Raw genomic sequence first — 23,577 nt, forward strand, 5'->3', positions numbered from 1 at the left:
CGTCTAGCGAAGTTTACACTTGAGCGAAAGCACTGTTATGTTAATATAAGGTCAGCCAGGAAATTAAAAAGAGGGCACTAGAGATTAAATTTGCTTTTTTACCACATCTGCTTGTCTTTGCCATATTGTGGCGTCTGTGCTTATAAGAATTTAGATCATATAAATCATATAAATCATATAAATTTAGATCATAGAATTCTAAAGTTCCTTTGTTTAGAAATTAGGGTTACCAAAACTTTACTGACTGTTCTAAAAGAGGTTGTTGCATAACATCATAAACAAAAGGAATCCAGAGGAACTAAAATTCTTTAGCCAAAGGTAAGACGTGCAAGTAGACATCTTTAAGGTTACCTGTTGCAAGGAAACAAGCTAAGTAACAAACATTATTGTCCATATTTCAGTTTTGAACATGAACAAATCAGTTCAATGCCAGACTAGCTTATATGTATGATTTTCTAACCAGATATAAAACATACAAATATATATAGTTAATAAAAACACATTTGGGTCAATAATTCAAATTACTATAGCTAAAAAATAATGAAAGAAAGAAAAAAAGAAAAAAAGAAACACCTAAAGATGAATATTCACTTATTTCCAGTTGCAATCTTGTATCTGTATTGGAAAGCTTTAAAAACATTAAAGGGCTTCTACATTGTTTGCACAAATGCACAGTTATCACTGATAGAAATCTAACACTGAGGGCTCTATTTATCAAACACTGGTGGACAGGGGTGGAGATATTTGCCCTTGTCCACCCGGCTTCTAAATCCGCTGCCCGCATTTACTATTTCACACAAGCATTCCTTTGAGCTTGCGTGCAACTCCGCCCCCTGTCAATCTCTTAGCCAATCAGTTGGAAGAGACCAGGAGATTCAAATTCTCCACCTAAGAGGTGGATAATAGGGATGGGAAGCAGTGGTCTGAATCGTGATTGCTTGTGCAAACCTGTAATCAAAGTGGAGAAAATGGCTTGATAAATTTAGCCCTGAGTGTGTACATCCAGCTGATTAACTAAAGGACAGGGAGAAGGGATATTTAGGTAGAAGCTAATTAGCAAGCACACCTATGGGCTCAAAGACCTCTTTTGCCTGCAAGCATCCAGGGCAGGACCCATTTCCACCTATTTCTAGCTTAATCCCCTAGCTCTAAAAAAATAATTTATGCTTACCTAATCAATTAATTTCTTTCTTGGTGGTGAGAATCCACAATCCAGTCCTACTTGGACTTATACTCCTGGCCACTAGGAGGATGCAAAGATCCCAAAACTCCCAGTGCCCTTAAAACCCCTCCCACCTTACTGGAAACTAGTTTGACATATAGCCAAGCTAGACAAGAACAAGGTAGAAAAAGAACATAAGAGCAATAAAAAGGAGCAGGGAAAATAGAGGTGCATACTGAAACTGCCACCAGAAAAAAACAATCACACTAGAAAACAATTATCCAGGGGCTTTTGGACTCTCACCACCATGAAAGACATGAATTTATTAGGTAAGCATAAAATATATTTTCTTTCAAAAAGGTGGTGAGAGTCCACAATCTGGATATTCAGCAATCTTCTTGTGAAACAAGACAGAAAGAGCAGCAGTCTGACCCTTTAAGAAACTGGAAGATATACCCAAATACATACCACCCTGAAGAACTCAGAAGAACTCAAAGAATTCTAAAAGAGTGCCAAATGAAGACCTTCCAAATCATGTGATAAATCTTTCTTGTCACAGGTTTACAGGCCAAACTAAGCAAAACCTCTCTGTCTTAAAACTATGTGTTCAATCTCCAAGCCATCAAGTTTGCAAGACCAAAATGGAGCAATTAGGATTACTGATGATACCTCCTGCTTGATCCTGGCTATTACCCTTGTTAACAGAACAAGAGGTGGAAACATTAAGCCAGACGAAATAACCAAGGAGCTACTAGCACATCCACAAACTGTGTCTGACAATCCCTGGGCCTCGCAAAATATCTGGGGAGTTCTATGTTAAAGACAGAAGGCATCAGATCCACTTCCAGAAGACCCCATAGGTCTACAATCTGACTAAAGACTTCCAGACGAAAAGACCATTCCCCTGGGTGAAGGGATTGATGACTGTGAAAAGCCTGCTTCCCAATTACACACCCCTGGAATATATATACAGAATTCAGGAAAAGTTTCCAGTAAGGTGGAAGGGGTTGTAAGGGCATTTTGGGAAATATTCTCAATATTTAAACACTAAATTAACTACATTTTCCAAACACCATAACAATGAAGCAGAATACATCAAGCTCTTGTATTTCTAATAAATGCACTGAACTAAAGACCTGACATGTTTATTCACAGCTGCCCTACAGTGTATAGGATTTCAGTGATTTTATTCATACGCTGTCCACATTTATCATTATCGTACATGTGCAATGCCGCCCCCTGCTCACTAATGGCCAATTGCCCGCTAACTGGGGCTGTCAATCATCCTGATCGGATTGGATTGGGATGATTTCAATCCACCAGCATCTGAAGCAGCTGCTTGATAAATGGAGCCCATAGGCTCAATTAAGCAGAGAGAGACAATAGTAGGATAGAGGGGGTTCTTGGACACTTTCTACAGGATGATTTGTGAAGTCAATCTCTCTGTCTTTTCAGTTATATAAAGAGGTGAAGGTCTGGTGGCTTTTTGGCTTCTACTTCTGTCTCCCTTTGGCTTGCACAGGAGTATTTTACACACTGATGTCCTGTGAGATGTTGAGCAAAAAAAATGGAATGCGGATAGCTCTGAATGATCATATGAAACAGGTAAGCCATGGTTCATTTCTCATACTTAGTAGCTAAGTAAAATACATATACTTTATGTGTAGTTGCAGTGCTGTTACTTGAATGTAAAAAAAATATTTGTACCACGGTTTATCAGTACTGGTCACATATTTAAGCAGGGCTGGATTGGCCTACCAGGATACCAAAAGCATCAACCCATGGAGTGTTTTGTTAAATACTTTTGTAGATATATAGAACATTGAAAAAACAAAAAATATTTTTAGTAGGTTCATGTACTCTGAAGTTATTACAGATATTGCTCTTATTTTGTGGGGCTCCATAAATCATGCCGAATAATTCATACAATAATAATACTGATAATAATAAATAATTAAATAATAATTATAAAATTAAATAAGCGAACAATATAAGGGAATAGAGTTTCTTGATTTGTTTTAATATAGTGATCACAATAGTACAGTAGCAAGAAGAAACTAAACCATAAATCTAAAAATTGCATTCCAACATAGGGAAATTAAAAAAAAAATAGAAAGAAAGAAAATCCAATATTCCACAAGGACAATTTTAAAGAGTTCAAAAAAATTGTATTAAGGACAAGGTTTTCCTAAAAGAGGCTATGGCATCAAAGAATAAATTTCTAGTAAAAATATCTGACAATGAGCTATTAAATTTAGTAGTAACTACAGTCCAGGAAGCAGATACAAAGGATCTACTAACAGCAAAAAATGTGAACAATGTGTAACTTAAATGATGTTTCTTATTAAGTACAATGAAGGTCCCAATACTATCAAACATATTCTGAATTTTTTTTTATTGTTTTTATATTTGTAATCCAATATTCCAGTGCCAGTAGTCAGTGCAAGGATTTTTGTAGCTACATAGGCGAAGATACATTTTGGCGCCCTTCCCCCTTGATGAAAAGATATAGGCCTCTACTTATCAAGCCGTCAACCGCAAATACGCTGGAATTCCGCAGCGTATTTGTGGCAAGGCTAATTCGCTGTATTTATCAAGCCCTACAGACCGGCAAAAGTAGAATTTTGTGACATAAGCTACAATCCGCCGGACTCAGTCCGACACAGATCGATTCTTACGATACTCCAGATGTGCCGAATGCAAGTTCGGCACAATCTGACTACTTTTGGAAGTTATCAAATTCCTAGCAGGTACGCTCGGCACTTTTCCGGCCCAGCGTACCTGGTTTTCAATCCGCTGCCCTGGAGGTGGCGGATCCCATAGGAATCAATGGGAGTTTGACAGCAGCGAAAGCTCATGTTCGCTGCTGCCCGATATCCCATTGATTTCTATGGGAGATGTCTGCACCTAACACGCTAACATGTACTCCGAGTCTAAACACCCCTAATCTGCCCCCCCTACTCCGCCGCCACCTATATAATACTTATTAACCCCTAAACCGCCGCTCCCAGACCCCGCCGCAACTAAATTAAATGTTTAACCCCTAAACCGCTGCTCCTGGACCCCGCCGCAACTAAATTAAATGTTTAACCCCTAAACCACCACTCCCGGAGCCCACCGCCACCTACATTAAACTTATTAACCCCTATCCTGCCCCCCCTATACCGCCGCCACCTATATTAAACTTATTAACCCCTATCCTGCCCCCCTATACCGCCGCCACCTATATTAAAGTTAGTAACCCCTATCCTGCCCCCCTACACCGCCGTCACTATATTAAACTTATTAACCCCTAAACCTAAGTCTAACACTAACACCCCCCTAACTTAAATATAATTTAAATAAATCTAAATAAATAATACTATTATTAACTAAATTATTCCTATTTAAAACTAAATACTTACCTATAAAATAAACCCTAAGATAGCTACAATATAACTAATAATTATATTGTAGCTATTTTAGGATTTATTTTTATTTTATAGGCAACTTTGTATTTATTTTAACTAGGTACAATAGTTATTAAATAGTTATTAACTATTTAATAACTACCTAGTTAAAATAAATACAAAAGTACCTGTAAAATAAACCCTAACCTAAGTTACAATTACACCTAACACTAATCTATAAATAAATTAATTCCCTAAACTACCTACAATTACTTACAATTAAATTAAATAAACTAAAGTACAAAAAACAACAAACGCTAAATTACAGAAAAAAAAAATTACAAGAAGTTTAAACTAATTACACCTAATCTAAGGCCCCTAATAAAATAAAAATGCCCCCCAAAATAATAAAAATCCCTACCCTTTACTAAATTACAAATAGCCCTTAAAAGGGCCTTTTGCGGGGCATTGCCCCAAAGTAATCAGCTCTTTTACCAGCCCTTAAAAGGGCTTTTTGCAGGGCATTGCCCCAAAGTAATCAGCTCTTTTACCTTTAAAAAAAAAGAAATACACCCCCCCCAACATTACAACCCACCACCCACATACCCCTACTCTAAAACCCACCCAAACCCCCCTTAAAAAAAACTAACACTAACCCCCTGAAGATCACCCTACCTTGAGCCGTCTTCACCCAGCCGGGCCGAAGTCTTCATCCAATCCGGGCAGAAGAGGTCCTCCAGAGGGTCCAAAGTCTTCATCCTATCCGGGCAGAAGAGGACATCCAGAGCGGCAGAAGTCTTCATCCAAGCGGCATCTTCTTTCTTCATCCTTCCGGAGTGGAGCGGCACCATCTTGAAGACATCTGACGCAGAGCATCCATCCTGGCCGACGACTGAACGACGAATGACGGTTCCTTTAAATGACGTCATCCAAGATGGCGTCCCTCGAATTCCGATTGGCTGATAGGATTCTATCAGCCAACTGGAATTAAGGTAGGAAAAATCCGATTGGCTGATCCATAATTAAATAATAATTATAAAATTAAATTAAATAAGCGAACAATATAAGGGAATAGAGTTTCTTGATTTGTTTTAATATAGTGATCACAATAGTACAGTAGCAAGAAGAAACTAAACCATAAATCTAAAAATATCAGCCAATCAGAAATTCGAGGGACGCCATCTTGGATGACGTCATTTAAAGGAACCGTCATTCGTCTTTCAGTCGTCGGCCAGGATGGATGCTCCTCATCGGATGTCTTCAAGATGGTGCCGCTCCGCTCTGGAAGGATGAAGAAAGAAGATGCCGCTTGGATGAAGACTTCTGCCGCTCTGGATGTCCTCTTCTGCCTGGATAGGATGAAGACTTCGGAGCCTCTGGAGGACCTCTTCTGCCCGGATTGGATGAAGACTTTGGCCCGGCTGGGTGAAGACGGCTCAAGGGATGGTGATCTTCAGGGGGTTAGTATTAGTTTTTTTTTAAGGGGGGTTTGGGTGGGTTTTAGAGTAGGGGTATGTGGGTGGTGGGTTGTAATGTTGGGGGGGGTTGTATTTCTTTTTTTTTACAGGTAAAAGAGCTGATTACTTTGGGGCAATGCCCCGCAAAAAGCCCTTTTAAGGGCTGGTAAAAGAGCTGATTACTTTGGGGCAATGCCCCGCAAAAGGCCCTTTTAAGGGCTATTTGTAATTTAGTATAGGGTAGGGATTTTTATTATTTTGGGGGGCTTTTTTATTTTATTAGGGGCCTTAGATTAGGTGTAATTAGTTTAAACTTCTTGTAATTTTTTTTATTTTTCTGTAATTTAGTCTTTGTTGTTTTTTGTACTTTAGTTTATTTTATTTAATTGTAAGTAATTTTAGGTAGTTTAGGGGATTAATTTATTTATAGAGTAGTGTTAGGTGTAATTGTAACTTAGGTTAGGGTTTATTTTACTGGTAAATTTGTCTTTATTTTAGCTAGGTAGTTATTAAATAGTTAATAACTATTTAATAACTATTGTACCTAGTTAAAATAAATACAAAGTTGCCTGTAAAATAAAAATAAATCTTTAGTTTTAAATAGGAATAATTTAGTTAATAATAGTAATATTTATTTAGATTTATTGAAATAATATTTAAGTTAGGGGGGTGTTAGTGTTAGACTTAGGTTTAGGGGTTAATAAGTTTAATATAGGTGGCGGCGGTGTAGGGGGGGCAGGATAGGGGTTAATAAGTTTAATATAGGTGGCAGCGGTGTAGGGGGGCAGGATAGGGGTTAATAAATATAATGTAGGAGGCGATGGGCTCCGGGAGCGGTGGTTTAGGGGTTAAACAATTTATTTAGTTGCGGCGGGGCCCGGGAGCGGCAGGATAGGGATTAATAAGTTTATGTAGGTGGCGGCGGTATAGGGGGTGGCAGATTAGAGGTTAATATGTATAATGTAGGTGGCGGCGGGGTCCGGGAACGGCTGTTTAGGGTTTAATATATTTATTATAGTTGCGGCGGGGTCCGGGAGCGGCGGTTTAGGGGTTAATAACTTTAGTTGCGGGGGTCTCTGGGAGCGGCGGTTTAGGGGGTAAAACAGTGTAGTATAGTGTGGGTGCTTAGTGACAGGGTAGCAAGAAAGCTGCGAAGAAGCCGAAGAGCAGCAAGATCGATGACTGATAAATAACACAGTCCGTTACTTGGTGCGCGGCTTTTTGACAGCTTTCTTGATAAATTTGGTGAACGTATTCAGGTCCGCGGCGGGGATGTTAGGCGATCTTAGGCGGGCGTATTGGGGCTGGCGAATGCAGGTAAGTACGGAGCTTAATAACTAGAGGCCATACTCTGCCATTACTGCTTCTTAAAGTGATGGTAAATCCTAGAGTTTTTGAAACACTAGGACTTATCAGTGCTATAAATAAAGGGGACTTTCAGTCATGAAGTATAAAAAATCGTGCTGTAAGTTCCTATATTTGCAGCAAGTTTATGCCCAGCTGAGCGCCTTCAATGAGGTGATATTTCTACCTCTTAGCCAATAGCGTGCTAGCCATCCAGCATAATGCCAAAGGGCAAGCACAGCTAAGAAGTGGACACCACAATGAAAAAGAAAAAGGGTTAAAAAAACACCCTATAGGAGGCGCTATATATCGATGAACCAATATCATATACACAGAATTGTGGACTCTCAAATATAGAAAATAAGAAAGCAAAATAAAATACACAATAAGAGACAATCTCTCGCTAAAATACCATACAATACCAGTATACTTTGGAATTAAAATAATAGTGGTAGTGGTTCAGTCCCAGTAAAAGTCTTATTGATGTGGTAGAATACTTTAGTGGACTCTGGACACTTATATATTGTCTATCCGGATCAGGCTGCTCTCTAACTTCACCAAGAGTAGGTAGTTCTGAAGATAACAAACACAAGGAAAGAGGCGCCATATGTGTGAATCAATTACCGACAGGATATCAGCACATAATTAACACAGGGTACTCACATGGTGTAAAGGCACCCACTTGTGCCAATAGGAGCAGACTGGTTCTTCACAGCAAACCAGCTAGCTGGACTCGGGCAAACACTGGATAAGCCAGAGAGGTGAACCCCATAGGGGGCAGCTGGATAAAGATGTTGTTTCACTCCCCAGGAGGGCCATCAGGGAGATATGAGGGAGGTAGACCTATAGACCTCCCTAGGTAGCGTAGTATAATGTGTGTACAGCAATGAGAGCTAATGGTTAAAACTTTTTTAAAAGTTGTTTAATAAAACAATAAAAACAGAATTTATGCTTACCTGATAAATTTCTTTCTCCAACGGTGTGTCCGGTCCACGGCGTCATCCTTACTTGTGGGAATATTCTCTTCCCCAACAGGAAATGGCAAAGAGCACAGCAAAAGCTGCCCATATAGCCCCCCCTCTGGCTCCGCCCCCCAGTCATTCGACCGACGGTTAGGAGAAAAAAGGAGAAACTATAGGGTGCCGTGGTGACTGTAGTGTATAGAGAAAGACATTTTTTCAAACCTGATTAAAAAAACCAGGGCGGGCCGTGGACCGGACACACCGTTGGAGAAAGAAATTTATCAGGTAAGCATAAATTCTGTTTTCTCCAACATTGGTGTGTCCGGTCCACGGCGTCATCCTTACTTGTGGGAACCAATACCAAAGCTTTAGGACACGGATGAAGGGAGGGAGCAAATCAGGTTACCTAAACGGAAGGCACCACGGCTTGCAAAACCTTTCTCCCAAAAATAGCCTCCGAAGAAGCATAAGTATCGAATTTTTAAAATTTGGCAAAAGTGTGCAGAGAAGACCAAGTCGCTGCCTTACATATCTGATCAACAGAAGCCTCGTTCTTGAAGGCCCATGTGGAAGCCACAGCCCTAGTAGAGTGAGCTGTGATTCGTTCAGGAGGCTGCCGTCCGGCAGTCTCATAAGTCAATCGGATGATGCTTTTCAGCCAGAAAGAAAGAGAGGTAGCAGTAGCTTTTTGTCCTCTCCTCTTACCAGAGTAAACGACAAACAAAGATGAAGTTTGTCTGAAATCCTTTGTTGCGTCTAAATAGAACTTTAAAGCACGGACCACATCTAAATTGTGTAACAAACGTTCCTTCTTTGAAACTGGATTCGGACACAGAGGAGGAACAACTATTTCCTGGTTAATATTCTTGTTGGAAACTACTTTTGGAAGAAAACCAGGCTTGGTACGCAAAACGACCTTATCTGAATGGAACACCAGATAGGGTGGATCACACTGCAAAGCAGATAATTCAGAAACTCTTCTAGCAGAAGAAATAGCAACCAAAAACAGAACTTTCCAAGATAGTAACTTAATATCTATGGAATGTAAAGGTTCAAACGGAACCCCTTGAAGAACTGAAAGAACTAAATTTAGACTCCAAGGAGGAGTAATGGATCTGTAAACAGGCTTGATTCTGACCAAAGCCAGTACAAAAGCTTGTACATCTGGCACAGCTGCCAGGCGTTTGTGTAACAAAACAGATAAAGCAGAAATCTGTCCTTTAAGAGAACTCGCTGACAACCCTTTATCCAAACCCTCTTGGAGAAAGGAAAGAATCTTAGGAATTTTAATTTTACTCCAGGAGAATCCCTTGGATTCACACCAACAGATATATTTTTTCCATATTTTATGGTAAATCTTTCTAGTCACAGGTCTTCTGGCTTGGACCAGAGTATCTATTACTGAATTTGAAAACCCACGCTTGGATAAAGTCAAGCGTTCAATCTCCAAGCAGTCAGCTGCAGAGAAACTAGATTTGGATGTTCGAATGGACCTTGTACTAGAAGATCCTGTCTCAAGGGTAGCTTCCATGGTGGAGCCGATGACATATTCACCAGGTCTGCATACCAAGTCCTGCGTGGCCACGCAGGAGCTATCAGAATCACTGAGGCCTTCTCCTGTTTGATCCTGGCTACAAGCCTGGGAAGGAGAGGAAACGGTGGAAACACATAAGCTAGGTTGAACGACCAAGGCGCCACTAATGCATCCACTAGAGTCGCCTTGGGATCCCTGGATCTGGACCCGTAGCAAGGAACCTTGAAGTTCTGACGAGACGCCATCAGATCCATGTCTGGAATGCCCCATAATTGAGTTAACTGGGCAAAGACCTCCGGGTGAAGTTCTCACTCCCCCGGATGGAAAGTCTGACGACTCAAATAATCCGCCTCCCAGTTGTCTACTCCTGGGATGTGAATTGCAGATAGATGGCAGGAGTGATCCTCCGCCCATTTGATGATCTTGGATACCTCTCTCATCGCCAAGGAACTCTTTGTTCCTCCCTGATGGTTGATGTAAGCTACAGTCGTCATGTTGTCCGACTGGAATCTTATGAATCCAGCCTTCGCTAGTTGAGGCCAAGCCCGGAGCGCATTGAATATCGCTCTCAGTTCCAGGATGTTTATCGGGAGAAGAGACTCTTCCCGAGACCATAGACCCTGAGCTTTCAGGGAGTACCAGACTGCGCCCCAGCCTAATAGACTGGCGTCGGTCGTGACAATGACCCACTCTGGTCTGCGGAAACTCATTCCCTGAGACAGGTGATCCTGAGTCAACCAACAACGGAGTGAGTCTCTGGTTAACTGGTCTACTTGAATCTGGGGAGACAAGTCTGTATAATCCCCATTCCACTGTTTGAGCATGCACAGTTGCAATGGTCTTAGATGAATTCGAGCAAAAGGGACCATGTCCATTGCTGCAACCATTAGACCTATTACTTCCATGCACTGAGCTATGGAAGGCTGAGGAATAGATTGAAGAACTTGACAAGCCTTTAGAAGCTTTAATTTTCTGACCTCTGTCAGAAAGATCTTCATTTCTAAAGAATCTATTATTGTTCCCAGAAAGGGAACTCTTGTAGACGGGGACAGGGAACTCTTTTCCACGTTCACCTTCCACCCGTGAGACCTGAGAAAAGCTAATACAATGTCTGTATGAGCCTTTGATCTGGAAAGGGACGACGCTTGGATTAGAATGTTGTCTAGGTAAGGTGCCACTGCAATGCCCCTCGGTCTTAGAACCGCTAGAAGGGACCCTAGCACCTTTGTGAAGATTCTGGGAGCAGTGGCTAAACCGAACGGAAGAGCCACGAACTGGTAATGCTTGTCCAGAAAGGCGAACCTTAGGAACTGATGATGATCTTTGTGGATAGGAATATGTAGGTACGCATCCTTTAAATCCACGGTAGTCATATATTGACCCTCCTGGATTGTAGGTAAAATTGTTCAAATGGTTTCCATTTTGAACGATGGTCAGAATTGGTCTGAAAGTTCCCTCTTTTTTGGGAACTACAAACAGGTTTGAGTAAAACCCCTGACCTTGTTCCGCTGTTGGAACTGGGTGTATCACTCCCATCTTTAAAAGGTCTCCTACGCAATGTAAGAATGCCTGTCTCTTTATCTGGTCTAAAGATAAGCGAGACATGTGGAACCTTCCCCTTGGAGGAAGTTCCTTGAATTCTAGAAGATAACCCTGAGAGACTATTTCTAGTGCCCAGGGATCCGGAACATCTCTTGCCCAAGCCTGAGCAAAGAGAGAAAGTCTGCCCCCTACTAGATCCGGTCCTGGATCGGGGGCTACCCCTTCATGCTGTCTTGGTAGCAGCAGCAGGCTTCTTGGCCTGTTTGCCCTTGTTCCAGCCTTGCATTGGTTTCCAAGCTGGCTTAGCCTGGGAAGCGTTACCCTCTTGTCTAGAGGCTGCAGAGTTAGGAGACGGTCCGTTCCTGAAGTTACGAAAGGAACGAAAATTGGACTTATTCTTAGCCTTAAAAGGCCTGTCCTGTGGGAGGGCATGGCCCTTTCCCCCAGTGATGTCTGAAATAATCTCCTTCAATTCTGGCCCAAAAAGGGTCTTACCTTTGAAAGGAATATTAAGCAATTTTGTCTTGGAAGACACATCCACCGACCAAGACTGTAGCCAGAGCGCTCTGCACGCCACAATTGCAAAACCTGAATTTTTCGCCGCTAACCTCGCCAATTGCAAAGCGGCATCTAAAATAAAGGAATTAGCTAACTTAAGTGCGTGAATTCTGTCCATGACTTCCTCATATGGAGTCTCTTTATTGAGCGACTTTTCTAGTTCATCGAACCAAAAACACGCCGCCGTAGTGACAGGAATAATACACGAAATTGGTTGGAGGAGGAAACCTTGCTGAACAAAAATCTTTTTAAGCAAACCCTCCAATTTTTTTTTTTTGAAAGCACAATTGTCCTCAATGGGAATAGTCATGCGTTTGGCTAGCGTAGAAACTGCCCCCTCAACCTTAGGGACTGTTTGCCATGCGTCCTTCCTTGGGTCGACCATGGGGAACATTTTCTTAAATATAGGAGGTGGGACAAAAGGTATGCCTGGTTTCTCCCACTCCTTAGTCACTATGTCCGCCACCCTTTTAGGTATCGGAAAGGCATCAGGGTGCACAGGGAGTCACAATCATCCAGAGTAGTTAGTACCTCCTTAAGTAAGGCGCGGAGATGTTCTAACTTAAATTTAAACGTCACAACATCAGGTTCTGCCTGTTGAGAAACTCTTCCTGAATCAGAAATTTCTCCCTCCGACAGACCCTCCCTCACTGCCAATTCTGACTGGTGTGAGGGTATGACCGATAAATTATCGTCAGCGCACTCTTGCTCTTCCACTGTATTTAAAACTGAGCAATCACGCTTTCTTTGAAATGCTGGCATTTTGGATAAAATATTAGCTTTAGAATTATCCATTACTGCCGTTAATTGTTGCATAGTAACAAGCATTGGCGCGCTAGATGTACTAGGTATCGCCTGCGCGGGCATAACTGGTATTGACACAGAAGGAGAGGATAGTGAACTACCCCCACTACCTTCATTTGAGGAATCATCTTGGGCAACCTTATTAAATGTGACAGTACTGTCCTTACTATGTCTGGACGCCATGGCACAATTTTCACATACATTTAAAGGGGGGACCACCTTGGCCTCCATACATAAAGAACATGTTCTATCTGAAGGTACATACATGTTAGACAGGCTTATACAGGCTATTAATGCAATAAAACCGTTTTTAAACAAAACCGTTACTGTCTCTTTAAATGTTAACCAGAGCACACTTTATTTCTGAATGTGTGAAAAACTATGAAGGAAATATCCGATCCTTACCAAATTTGCACCCTAGTGTCTTAATGCTTTGAAAGTATTGCACACCCCTTAAATGAGGAAACCGGAGCTATTTTATCAAATTAACAATTTTAAATCCACTACAGTCCCAGCCACAGCATTTGCTGCGGCTTCACCTGTCCTTGGGGGTTATTCGCCACAGAAATAAGCCTTCCAGAAACGTTTTTAGTGGCCACCAGACCCTCTCACATGAAGCTGCATGCACTGCATCCAAAAGAAACTGCGCAATTAAGGCGCGAAACTGAGGCTCTGCCTACTAGAGAGAAAGGCCTTTCCTGACTGGGAAAGGTGTCTAAACAACTGCCTGGCGCTTAAAAACGTTACCAAAGTATTTTCAAGTTTTAAAACACTTCAAACCACATATAAATATCGAATAAATCAATCAATTCTGCCCACAATAGTGTCAACCAGTATATAGCCCATTAATAAGCCTTCATTCTGTTATGAGTCTAAGAAAATGGCTTACCGATCCCAAAGAGGGAAAATGACAGTCTTCTAGCATTACTAAATCTTGTTAGAAAATGGACTAGTCATACCTTGAGCAGAAAAGTCTGCAAACTGTTCCCCCCAACTGAAGTTCTCTGGGCTCAACAGTCCTGCGTGGGAACAGCAATTGATTTTAGTTACTGCTGCTAAAATCATACTCCTCTTTTAAACAGAACTCTTCATCCTTTTCTGTTTTAGAGTAAATAGTACAAACCGGCACTATTTTAAAATAACAAACTCTTGATAGAAGAATAAAAAACTACAACTAACACCACATACTCTTCACCATCTCCGTGGAGATGCTACTTGTTCAGAGCGGCAAAGAGAATGACTGGGGGGCGGAGCCAGAGGGGGGGCTATATGGGCAGCTTTTGCTGTGCTCTTTGCCATTTCCTGTTGGGGAAGAGAATATTCCCACAAGTAAGGATGACGCCGTGGACCGGACACACCAATGTTGGAGAAAACAAGTTAAAAACCACTCATGCGGAAAATAGTGCAGATACAATGCAACACGTTTCATGGTTATTGGCCGCTAGCAGGGGGTGTCAATCAACCCGATGGTATTCGATGGTATTCGATCGGGTTGATTTCTGTCTGCCACCTCAGAGCAGGCAGACAAGTTATGGAGCAGCGCTCTTTAGACCATTCGGAGCTTGTTAGCACAGTCTCCATATTGCTTACCTTTAGCACGCCACTTGAAAGATGCATATTTGTGTACAACAGAGCCTTACAGACTCATTGCTAACTGTCTGGTACCTCACCATCAATGGAATTGGGCCCAAATCAACCAGTGAGCAATAATACAGCAGAATGAAATGTGCACAAATCTGCAATTCCTGTTGGTTTTTAGATAATTTCTAACAGCTTTTTTTCTTTTAGAATTTTTAACAAAACAATAGTTTTAAAAATTTTAATTGTGCCTGGACTTTATAAGTACAATATTCCTTTTAACTATTGTGTTTGTGCTCATTTTGTTTCAGAGAAGGGAAGTGGCCAAGACAGTGTTTTGTTTGGTGGTGATTTTTGCCCTCTGCTGGCTGCCTCTGCATTTGAGCAGCATCCTGAAGAAAACAGTTTATGACGGCCGCGATCCAAACAGATGTGAGCTCCTTAGGTAAGAGAATTTATATAAATAAACAGTAAATATGAGCATATTTGATACCTTTATAAAGTTTTAAAATGTGTATGAACAGATCATACTTGATATGCTAGAAACCAGCATTAGATCAGATGTTTTTGATTTAAAAACAAAAACAAACAGCTTTGCTTAAAAAATATCTGCTATTTAAAGTGAATGTCAATTTTCCTAATTTAGCTTAATCATTTGTTATTATATACTTAGTGAAATCCCCACATTATTATTTTTTTAAATATTTGATTATATATATGTTTAGAAAACAAACTTTCCTCCGTTCTGAAGCCTAACTCCTCCCATCCGTTACTTCCTTCTTCTCATCAGTGACGTATAGAGCAGTTCCACCCGCTGTATACGTATTCTTCAAGTGCGCTCCTGTGGAGAGATTGAAATGCGCATGCGTTAAAAGCCGACATAAAAAGTTTTGCACTGCAATTGTTATAATTATTGGCCCGAGCGCAGAGGTTAAAATTTATGATACATTATAGATGCTATGATCGCTACTTACCTTTCTGTATGCGATCGTTGTAAATAATGCTATTGCCGATTAAGCATAGTGCGCATGCGCGACGTATGAGCGAGCATCTGAGCTGAGTTTTACAATATCGGCTTCAACGCATGCGTAGTAGGAGATTGTGACGTAGGAAAAAGAGGTATGAACCCCCCCCCCGGGTGAAACAATGATTGACAAAATCAGTTCTGAAAAACTGTCAATCACAGAGCAAAGATGGCGGGCGGAGGAACTGTATAAAAAGGTAATTACTTGCGACAAAAGATTATAGCTAGAAAATTCATGAATTAAAGTCACGTTATTTTTAAATGATCTATAATGTGGCGTTCACGGGGGTGCTTGACTTTACATTCACTTTAAGGAACTATATTTATGTCCTAGATGCACTAGAATGTGTTGACAGTAGCTAGATGTGCTTTGTATAGTCACATGAACTAACCAGATTTAATTAAACAAGTCTGCTTTAACTATAAAACAACTAAATGTGCATGGATGAATTTTAATTTTATAAAGAAGTATATTTGCAGTATACTTCCATTAGTAAAAATGCTTCTAGTAAAAGTTATTTTATTGTTTAAAGGCATACACACATATGCTAAGTGTTCTGTGCACTAGCATTCAAACACCACACCTTCTTAAAGAGTCGGCATTGGCTTGTACAACACAAAATAAGTATTCACTAATACAGTGTACATTACCGCAAGCTCTCAGAACAGATGTTTGAAGCGCCTCATGGTGCACATTCGCGGCCAATTGGCCAGTAGCAGGGGCTGTCTGATGGACAATTTTTAAGAAACTATGTAGAAGGGTACTCACAAAAGTGGAGCACTATATATAAGTACTGATATCGCAGGCTGGGCCTCTCCGTCTCCAGCCGACTGTCTCTCAGGGATATCAGTGGCAAATCAGATGTTTGTTATTAACATAAAACACAGAGAGAAAACCCAATAGTGCAGCACTATTGAATATTGTGAAATGAGTGTATATATTACTTACATTTGGTAGCGTACTAGAAAATAGTGCTCAATATTGCAGGCTGGATGTCAAAGTCACCAGCTGACTGTAATACTTTGGTCTCCCAGGAGGAATAATGATGAGTTCAGGAATCCAAAGCCAGCTACAGGAAAGGAAAAGGAATAAAGTAGTACAAGGCAGGTAGTGGCTGTTTCATCATATTGGCTTACAGAAGTATATTGCAAAAATCCTGTTATTTAAAAACTGAAAAACATAATTTATGCTTACCTGATAAATTCCTTTCTTCTGTTGTGTGATCAGTCCACGGGTCATCATTACTTCTGGGATATAACTCCTCCCCAACAGGAAATGTAAGAGGATTCACCCAGCAGAGCTGCATATAGCTCCTCCCCTCTACGTCACTCCCAGTCATTCGACCAAGGACCAACGAGAAAGGAGAAACCAAGGGTGAAGTGGTGACTGTAGTATAATTTAAAAAATATTTACCTGCCTTAAAAAAAAAAAAACAGGGCGGGCCGTGGACTGATCACACAACAGAAGAAAGGAATTTATCAGGTAAGCATAAATTATGTTTTCTTCTGTTATGTGTGATCAGTCCACGGGTCATCATTACTTCTGGGATACCAATACCAAAGCAAAAGTACACGGATGACGGGAGGGCTAGGCAGGCTCATTATACAGAAGGAACCACTGCCTGAAGAACCTTTCTCCCAAAAATAGCCTCCGAAGAAGCAAAAGTGTCAAATTTGTAAAATTTTGAAAAAGTATGGAGCGAAGACCAAGTTGCAGCCTTGCAAATCTGTTCAACAGAGGCCTCATTCTTAAAGGCCCAAGTGGAAGCCACAGCTCTAGTAGAATGAGCTGTAATTCTTTCAGGAGGCTGCTGTCCAGCAGTCTCATAGGCTAAACGAATTATGCTACGAAGCCAGAAGGAAAGAGAGGTAGCCGAAGCCTTTTGACCTCTCCTCTGACCAGAGTACACGACAAACAGGGAAGACGTTTGTCGAAATTCCTTAGTTGCCTGCAAATAGAACTTGAGGGCACGAACTACATCCAGATTGTGCAGAAGACGTTCCTTCTTTGAAGAAGGATTCGGGCACAAAGAAGGAACAACGATCTCCTGATTGATGTTCCTGTTAGTGACTACCTTAGGTAAGAACCCAGGTTTTGTACGCAGAACTACCTTATCTGAATGAAAAATCAAATAAGGAGAATCACAATGTAGGGCTGATAACTCAGAGACTCTCCGAGCCGAAGAAATAGCCGTTAAAAATAGAACTTTCCAAGATAACAACTTTATATCAATGGAATGAAGGGGTTCAAACGGAACTCCTTGTAAAACGTTAAGAACCAGGTTTAAACTCCATGGCGGAGCAACAGTTTTAAACACAGGCTTGATCCTAGCTAAAGCTTGACAAAAAGCCTGAACGTCTGGAATTTCTGACAGACGCTTGTGCAACAAAATGGACAGAGCTGAGATCTGTCCCTTTAATGAACTAGCCGATAAACCCTTTTCTAAACCTTCTTGTAGAAAGGACAATATCCTAGGAATCCTAACCTTACTCCAAGAGTAACCTTTGGATTCGCACCAGGATAGGTATTTAAGCCATATTTTATGGTAAATCCTTCTGGTAACAGGCTTCCTAGCCTGTATCAGGGTATCAATAACCGACTCAGAAAAACCACGTTTTGATAAAATCAAACGTTCAATTTCCAAGCAGTCAGCTTCAGAGAAGTTAGATTTTGATGTTTGAATGGACCCTGAATCAGAAGGTCCTGTTTTAGAGGTAGAGACCAAGGTGGACAGGATGACATGTCCACTAGATCTGCATACCAAGTCCTGCGTGGCCATGCAGGCGCTATTAGAATCACTGATGCTCTCTCCTGTTTGATTCTGGCAATCAATCGAGGAAGCATCGGGAAGGGTGGAAACACATAAGCCATCCCGAAGGTCCAAGGTGCTGTCAAAGCATCTATCAGAACCGCTCCCGGATCCCTGGATCTGGACCCGTAGCGAGGAAGTTTGGCGTTCTGACGAGACGCCATGAGATCTATCTCTGGTTTGCCCCAACGTCGAAGTATTTGGGCAAAGACCTCCGGATGAAGTTCCCACTCCCCCGGATGAAAAGTCTGACGACTCAAGAAATCCGCCTCCCAGTTCTCCACTCCCGGGATGTGGATTGCTGACAGGTGGCAAGAGTGAGACTCTGCCCAGCGAATTATCTTTGATACTTCCATCATTGCTAGGGAGCTCCTTGTCCCTCCCTGATGGTTGATGTAAGCTACAGTCGTGATGTTGTCCGACTGAAACCTGATGAACCCCCGAGTTGTTAACTGGGGCCAAGCCAGAAGGGCATTGAGAACTGCTCTCAATTCCAGAATGTTTATTGGAAGGAGGCTCTCCTCCTGATTCCATAAACCCTGAGCCTTCAGAGAATTCCAGACAGCGCCCCAACCTAGTAGGCTGGCGTCTGTTGTTACAATTGTCCAGTCTGGCCTGCTGAATGGCATCCCCCTGGATAGATGTGGCCGATAAAGCCACCATAGAAGAGAATTTCTGGTCTCTTGATCCAGATTCAGAGTAGGGGACAAATCTGAGTAATCCCCATTCCACTGTCTTAGCATGCACAATTGCAGAGGTCTGAGATGTAGGCGAGCAAAAGGTACTATGTCCATTGCCGCTACCATTAAGCCGATCACCTCCATGCATTGAGCTACTGACGGGTGTTGAATGGAATGAAGGACACGGCATACATTTTGAAGCTTTGTTAACCTGTCTTCTGTCAGGTAAATCTTCATTTCTACAGAATCTATCAGAGTCCCCAAGAAGGGAACTCTTGTGAGTGGAAAGAGAGAACTCTTCTTTTCGTTCACCTTCCATCCATGCGACCTTAGAAATGCCAGTACTAACTCTGTATGAGACTTGGCAGTTTGAAAGCTTGGAGCTTGTATCAGAATGTCGTCCAGGTATGGAGCCACCGAAATTCCTCGCGGTCTTAGGACCGCTAGAAGAGTACCCAGAACCTTTGTGAAGATTCTTGGAGCCGTAGCCAATCCGAATGGAAGAGCTACAAATTGGTAATGCCTGTCTAGAAAGGCAAACCTTAGATACCGGTAATGATCCTTGTGAATCGGTATGTGAAGGTAAGCATCCTTTAAATCCACTGTGGTCATGTACTGACCTTTTTGGATCATGGGTAAAATTGTCCGAATAGTTTCCATTTTGAACGATGGAACTCTTAGGAATTTGTTTAGGATCTTTAAATCCAAGATTGGCCTGAAAGTTCCCTCTTTTTTGGGAACTACAAACAGATTTGAGTAAAACCCTTGTCCTTGTTCCGACCGCGGAACCGGATGGATCACTCCCATTAATAAAAGATCTTGTACGCAGCGTAGAAACGCCTCTTTCTTTATTTGGTTTGTTGACAACCTTGACAGATGAAATCTCCCTCTTGGGGGAGAGAATTTGAAGTCCAGAAGGTATCCCTGAGATATGATCTCTAGCGCCCAGGGATCCTGAACATCTCTTGCCCAAGCCTGGGCGAAGAGAGAAAGTCTGCCCCCCACCAGATCCGGTCCCGGATCGGGGGCCCTCGATTCATGCTGTCTTAGGGGCAGCAGCAGGTTTCCTGGCCTGCTTGCCCTTGTTCCAGGACTGATTAGGTCTCCAGCCTTGTCTGTAACGAGCAACAGCTCCTTCCTGTTTTGGTGCAGAGGAAGTTGATGCTGCTCCTGCTTTGAAATTACGAAAGGAACGAAAATTAGACTGTCTAGTCTTAGCTTTGGCTTTGTCCTGAGGCAGGGCATGGCCTTTACCTCCTGTAATGTCAGCGATAATCTCCTTCAACCCGGGCCCGAATAAGGTCTGTCCCTTGAAAGGTATATTAAGCAATTTAGATTTAGAAGTAACATCAGCTGACCAGGATTTTAGCCACAGTGCTCTGCGTGCTTGAATGGCGAATCCTGAATTCTTAGCCGTAAGTTTGGTTAAATGTACTACGGCTTCCGAAATGAAAGAATTAGCTAGTTTAAGGACTCTAAACCTGTCCGTAATCTCGTCCAGCGTAGCTGAACTAATGTTCTCTTCCAGAGATTCAATCCAGAATGCTGCAGCAGCCGTGACCGGCGCGATGCATGCAAGGGGTTGCAATATAAAACCTTGTTGAACAAACATTTTCTTAAGGTAACCCTCTAGTTTTTTATCCATTGGATCTGAAAAAGCACAGCTATCCTCAACCGGGATAGTGGTACGCTTAGCTAAGGTAGAAACTGCTCCCTCCACCTTAGGGACCGTTTGCCATAAGTCCCGTGTGGTGGCGTCTATTGGAAACATTTTTCTAAATATTGGAGGGGGTGAGAACGGCACACCGGGTCTATCCCACTCCTTAGTAACAATTTCAGTAAGTCTCTTAGGTATAGGAAAAACATCAGTACTCGCCGGTACCGCAAAATATTTATCCAACCTACACATTTTCTCTGGTATTGCAACTGTGTTACAATCATTCAGAGCCGCCAAAACCTCCCCTAGTAATACACGGAGGTTCTCCAATTTAAATTTAAAATTTGAAATATCTGAATCCAATCTGTTTGGATCAGAACCGTCACCCACAGAATGAAGCTCTCCGTCCTCATGCTCTGCAAGCTGTGACGCAGTATCAGACATGGCCCTAGTATTATCAGCGCACTCTGTTCTCACCCCAGAGTGATCACGCTTGCCTCTTAGTTCTGGTAATTTAGCCAAAACTTCAGTCATAACAGTAGCCATATCTTGTAATGTTATCTGTAATGGCCGCCCAGATGTACTGGGCGCCACAATATCACGCACCTCCCGAGCGGGAGATGCAGGTACTGACACGTGAGGCGAGTTAGTCGGCATAACTCTCCCCTCGCTGTTAGGTGAAATTTGTTCAATTTGTACATATTGGCTTTTATTTAAAGTAGCATCAATACAGTTAGTACATAAATTTCTATTGGGCTCCACCTTGGCATTGGAACAAATGACACAGGTATCTTCCTCTGAATCAGACATGTTCAACACACTAGCAAATAAACTTGCAACTTGGCTACAATTTTATTTAATAAAAACGTCCAAACATTTATTCACTCAGTACCTCACTAAATGTAAACGATTCTACATTCCAGCAAAAACGTTTAACATAATCAATACATATAAAAAAATTCTTATGTACTTTTTACAGAGTAATTCCAGTGAAGTACCATTCCCAGAATACTGAAGTGCAAAGTATACATACATGACATTATATCGGTATGGCAGGATTTTCTCATCAATTCCATTGTCAGAAAATAAAAACTGCTACATACCTCTATGCAGATTCATCTGCCCGCTGTCCCCTGATCTGAAGTTTTTACCTCTCCTCAGATGGCCGAGAACAGCAATATGATCTTAACTACTCCGGCTAAAATCATAGTAAAACTCTGGTAGATTCTTCTTCAAACTCTGCCAGAGAGGCAATAACACACTCCGGTGTCATTGTAAAATAACAAACTTTTGATTGAAGTCATAAAAACTAAGAATAATCACCATAGTCCTCTTACACATCCTATCTAGTCGTTGGGTGCAAGAGAATGACTGGGAGTGACGTAGAGGGGAGGAGCTATATGCAGCTCTGCTGGGTGAATCCTCTTGCATTTCCTGTTGGGGAGGAGTTATATCCCAGAAGTAATGATGACCCGTGGACTGATCACACATAACAGAAGAAATCACCTGTACAAATTTAAATGTTATCCTTTCTAATTAGTGATGCAAACTCACCCCTTTTTCCTCCATGGGTGATAAAATAAGCATCATAGAGATGGGCAGTTATTAATCACCTTTGATTTCCCATTGGGAGAAAATAATATAAATAATAATATTGGTTAATCACAATCTTGCAACAGAATGGGAGGTACCAAAAATCAAGGTTGGTTTCAAGAGGTGTATCCCTTATATGCCCTTGATTTACAGAACCCAGAATATTGTAATTAGCAAAATATAGGTTATACATGCTTTAAAAAACCATTGTTTTTTTATACAGAATTTTCACATTGTTGTGCCTAAGGGGCCGAATTATCAAGGGCCGAGCGGCCTCTGATGCCCCTTTTTCCACGCGAGCCTTCAGGCTCGCCAGAAACAGCAGTTATGAAGCAGCGGCCTTAAGACTGCTGCTACATAACTGGCAAGCTGCCTCTGAGGCTGCAGTCTGCAATCGCCCTATCCTATATGATCGGGTTGATTGACACCCCCTGCTAGCGGCCAATTGCAGGGGGTGGCATTGCACAAGAAGTTCACCAGAAATGCTTGTGCAATGGTAAATGCCGACAGCTGAACGGATCATGTCGGACAGACTGATGATAAATCGGCTCCTAAGTCTGCTGATAAAAGACATATTATCGTTTTTTTTTTTTGCAAAACACACACATATTATATATATACTAACTTTAAATCTTATCTATATTATCTATAGTATGTGTCTTATAAACACTAAATATTATAAAACCTGCATAAAACACACATAATGAACATTTTCTTATATATTATAATACTTCAATATTTCCTATTGTACTAATGATTGAATACTTTTTACATTCTTAGCTTTCTTGTGGTCATGAATTACATTGGCATAAACATGGCATCTCTGAACTCCTGCATTAATCCCGTGGCACTTTACTTTGTAAGCAGAAAATTCAAAAATTGCTTCCAGGTAAGAAAGGCAACTATATCATGATCATTTCAAAAACAAATATATTAGCGCTAACTGTGTGGTTTAAAAATTAACAAAATAAAAAAATCAATATGTTCAAATTATTGTCTAAAAAAAAAAAAAGTACCCTTTTCTTTAATTCTCAAGTTCTGAAGCTTTCTGGAGTGCACCTTTAATTTTGTGATGTAGTATGCAGATTCTTTCACCTTAGGATACTGTAGATAAAAAAACAAACAAAAAAACTTGTATTTAATAAAAATAGTTCACAGCTACAATAAAAATCACATTACTAGGTACCCATTATGCCTTAAATGTTAAGTGAAGAACTCGGCATAGAAGCCACTATGTCTATGAACTTTACTCTGGAGTAGCTGAGCGGTTACCGGAAAAACTAGGACGTATTCCTCTAAAAGAGAGAGAACCGACTGAGGACTTTGTTTGTTGGGCTTTTAAATGTCACTACTAGTAAGTGCCATTTTTTCCTGTATCTGTGAACATTTTATTAACAATGTATACAGATTACTTCTATGAGGAGAAAAGCAGGGATACTTGTTTAGATGTGCTGATTGGCTATAATAATTGTTATGGTTCTTC

At 41.3% G+C, this 23,577-nt stretch overlaps 1 protein-coding gene across 1 annotated transcript in view; it reads left to right on the forward strand.

Annotated features, from left to right (window-relative positions):
- LOC128646029 (endothelin receptor type B) overlaps positions 1 to 23,577 on the forward strand; it is a 74,660-nt gene that overhangs the window by 43,228 nt on the left and 7,855 nt on the right. The window contains exons 5-7 of the mRNA XM_053699435.1: positions 2,618 to 2,767; positions 14,642 to 14,775; positions 22,875 to 22,983. Of these exons, the coding sequence (XP_053555410.1) occupies positions 2,618 to 2,767; positions 14,642 to 14,775; positions 22,875 to 22,983 (393 nt within the window). The remainder of the gene's footprint in view (positions 1 to 2,617; positions 2,768 to 14,641; positions 14,776 to 22,874; positions 22,984 to 23,577) is intronic.

The sequence above is a fragment of the Bombina bombina genome, chromosome 1, assembly GCF_027579735.1.
Source record: "Bombina bombina isolate aBomBom1 chromosome 1, aBomBom1.pri, whole genome shotgun sequence".
Classification (NCBI taxonomy): Eukaryota; Metazoa; Chordata; class Amphibia; order Anura; family Bombinatoridae; genus Bombina; species Bombina bombina.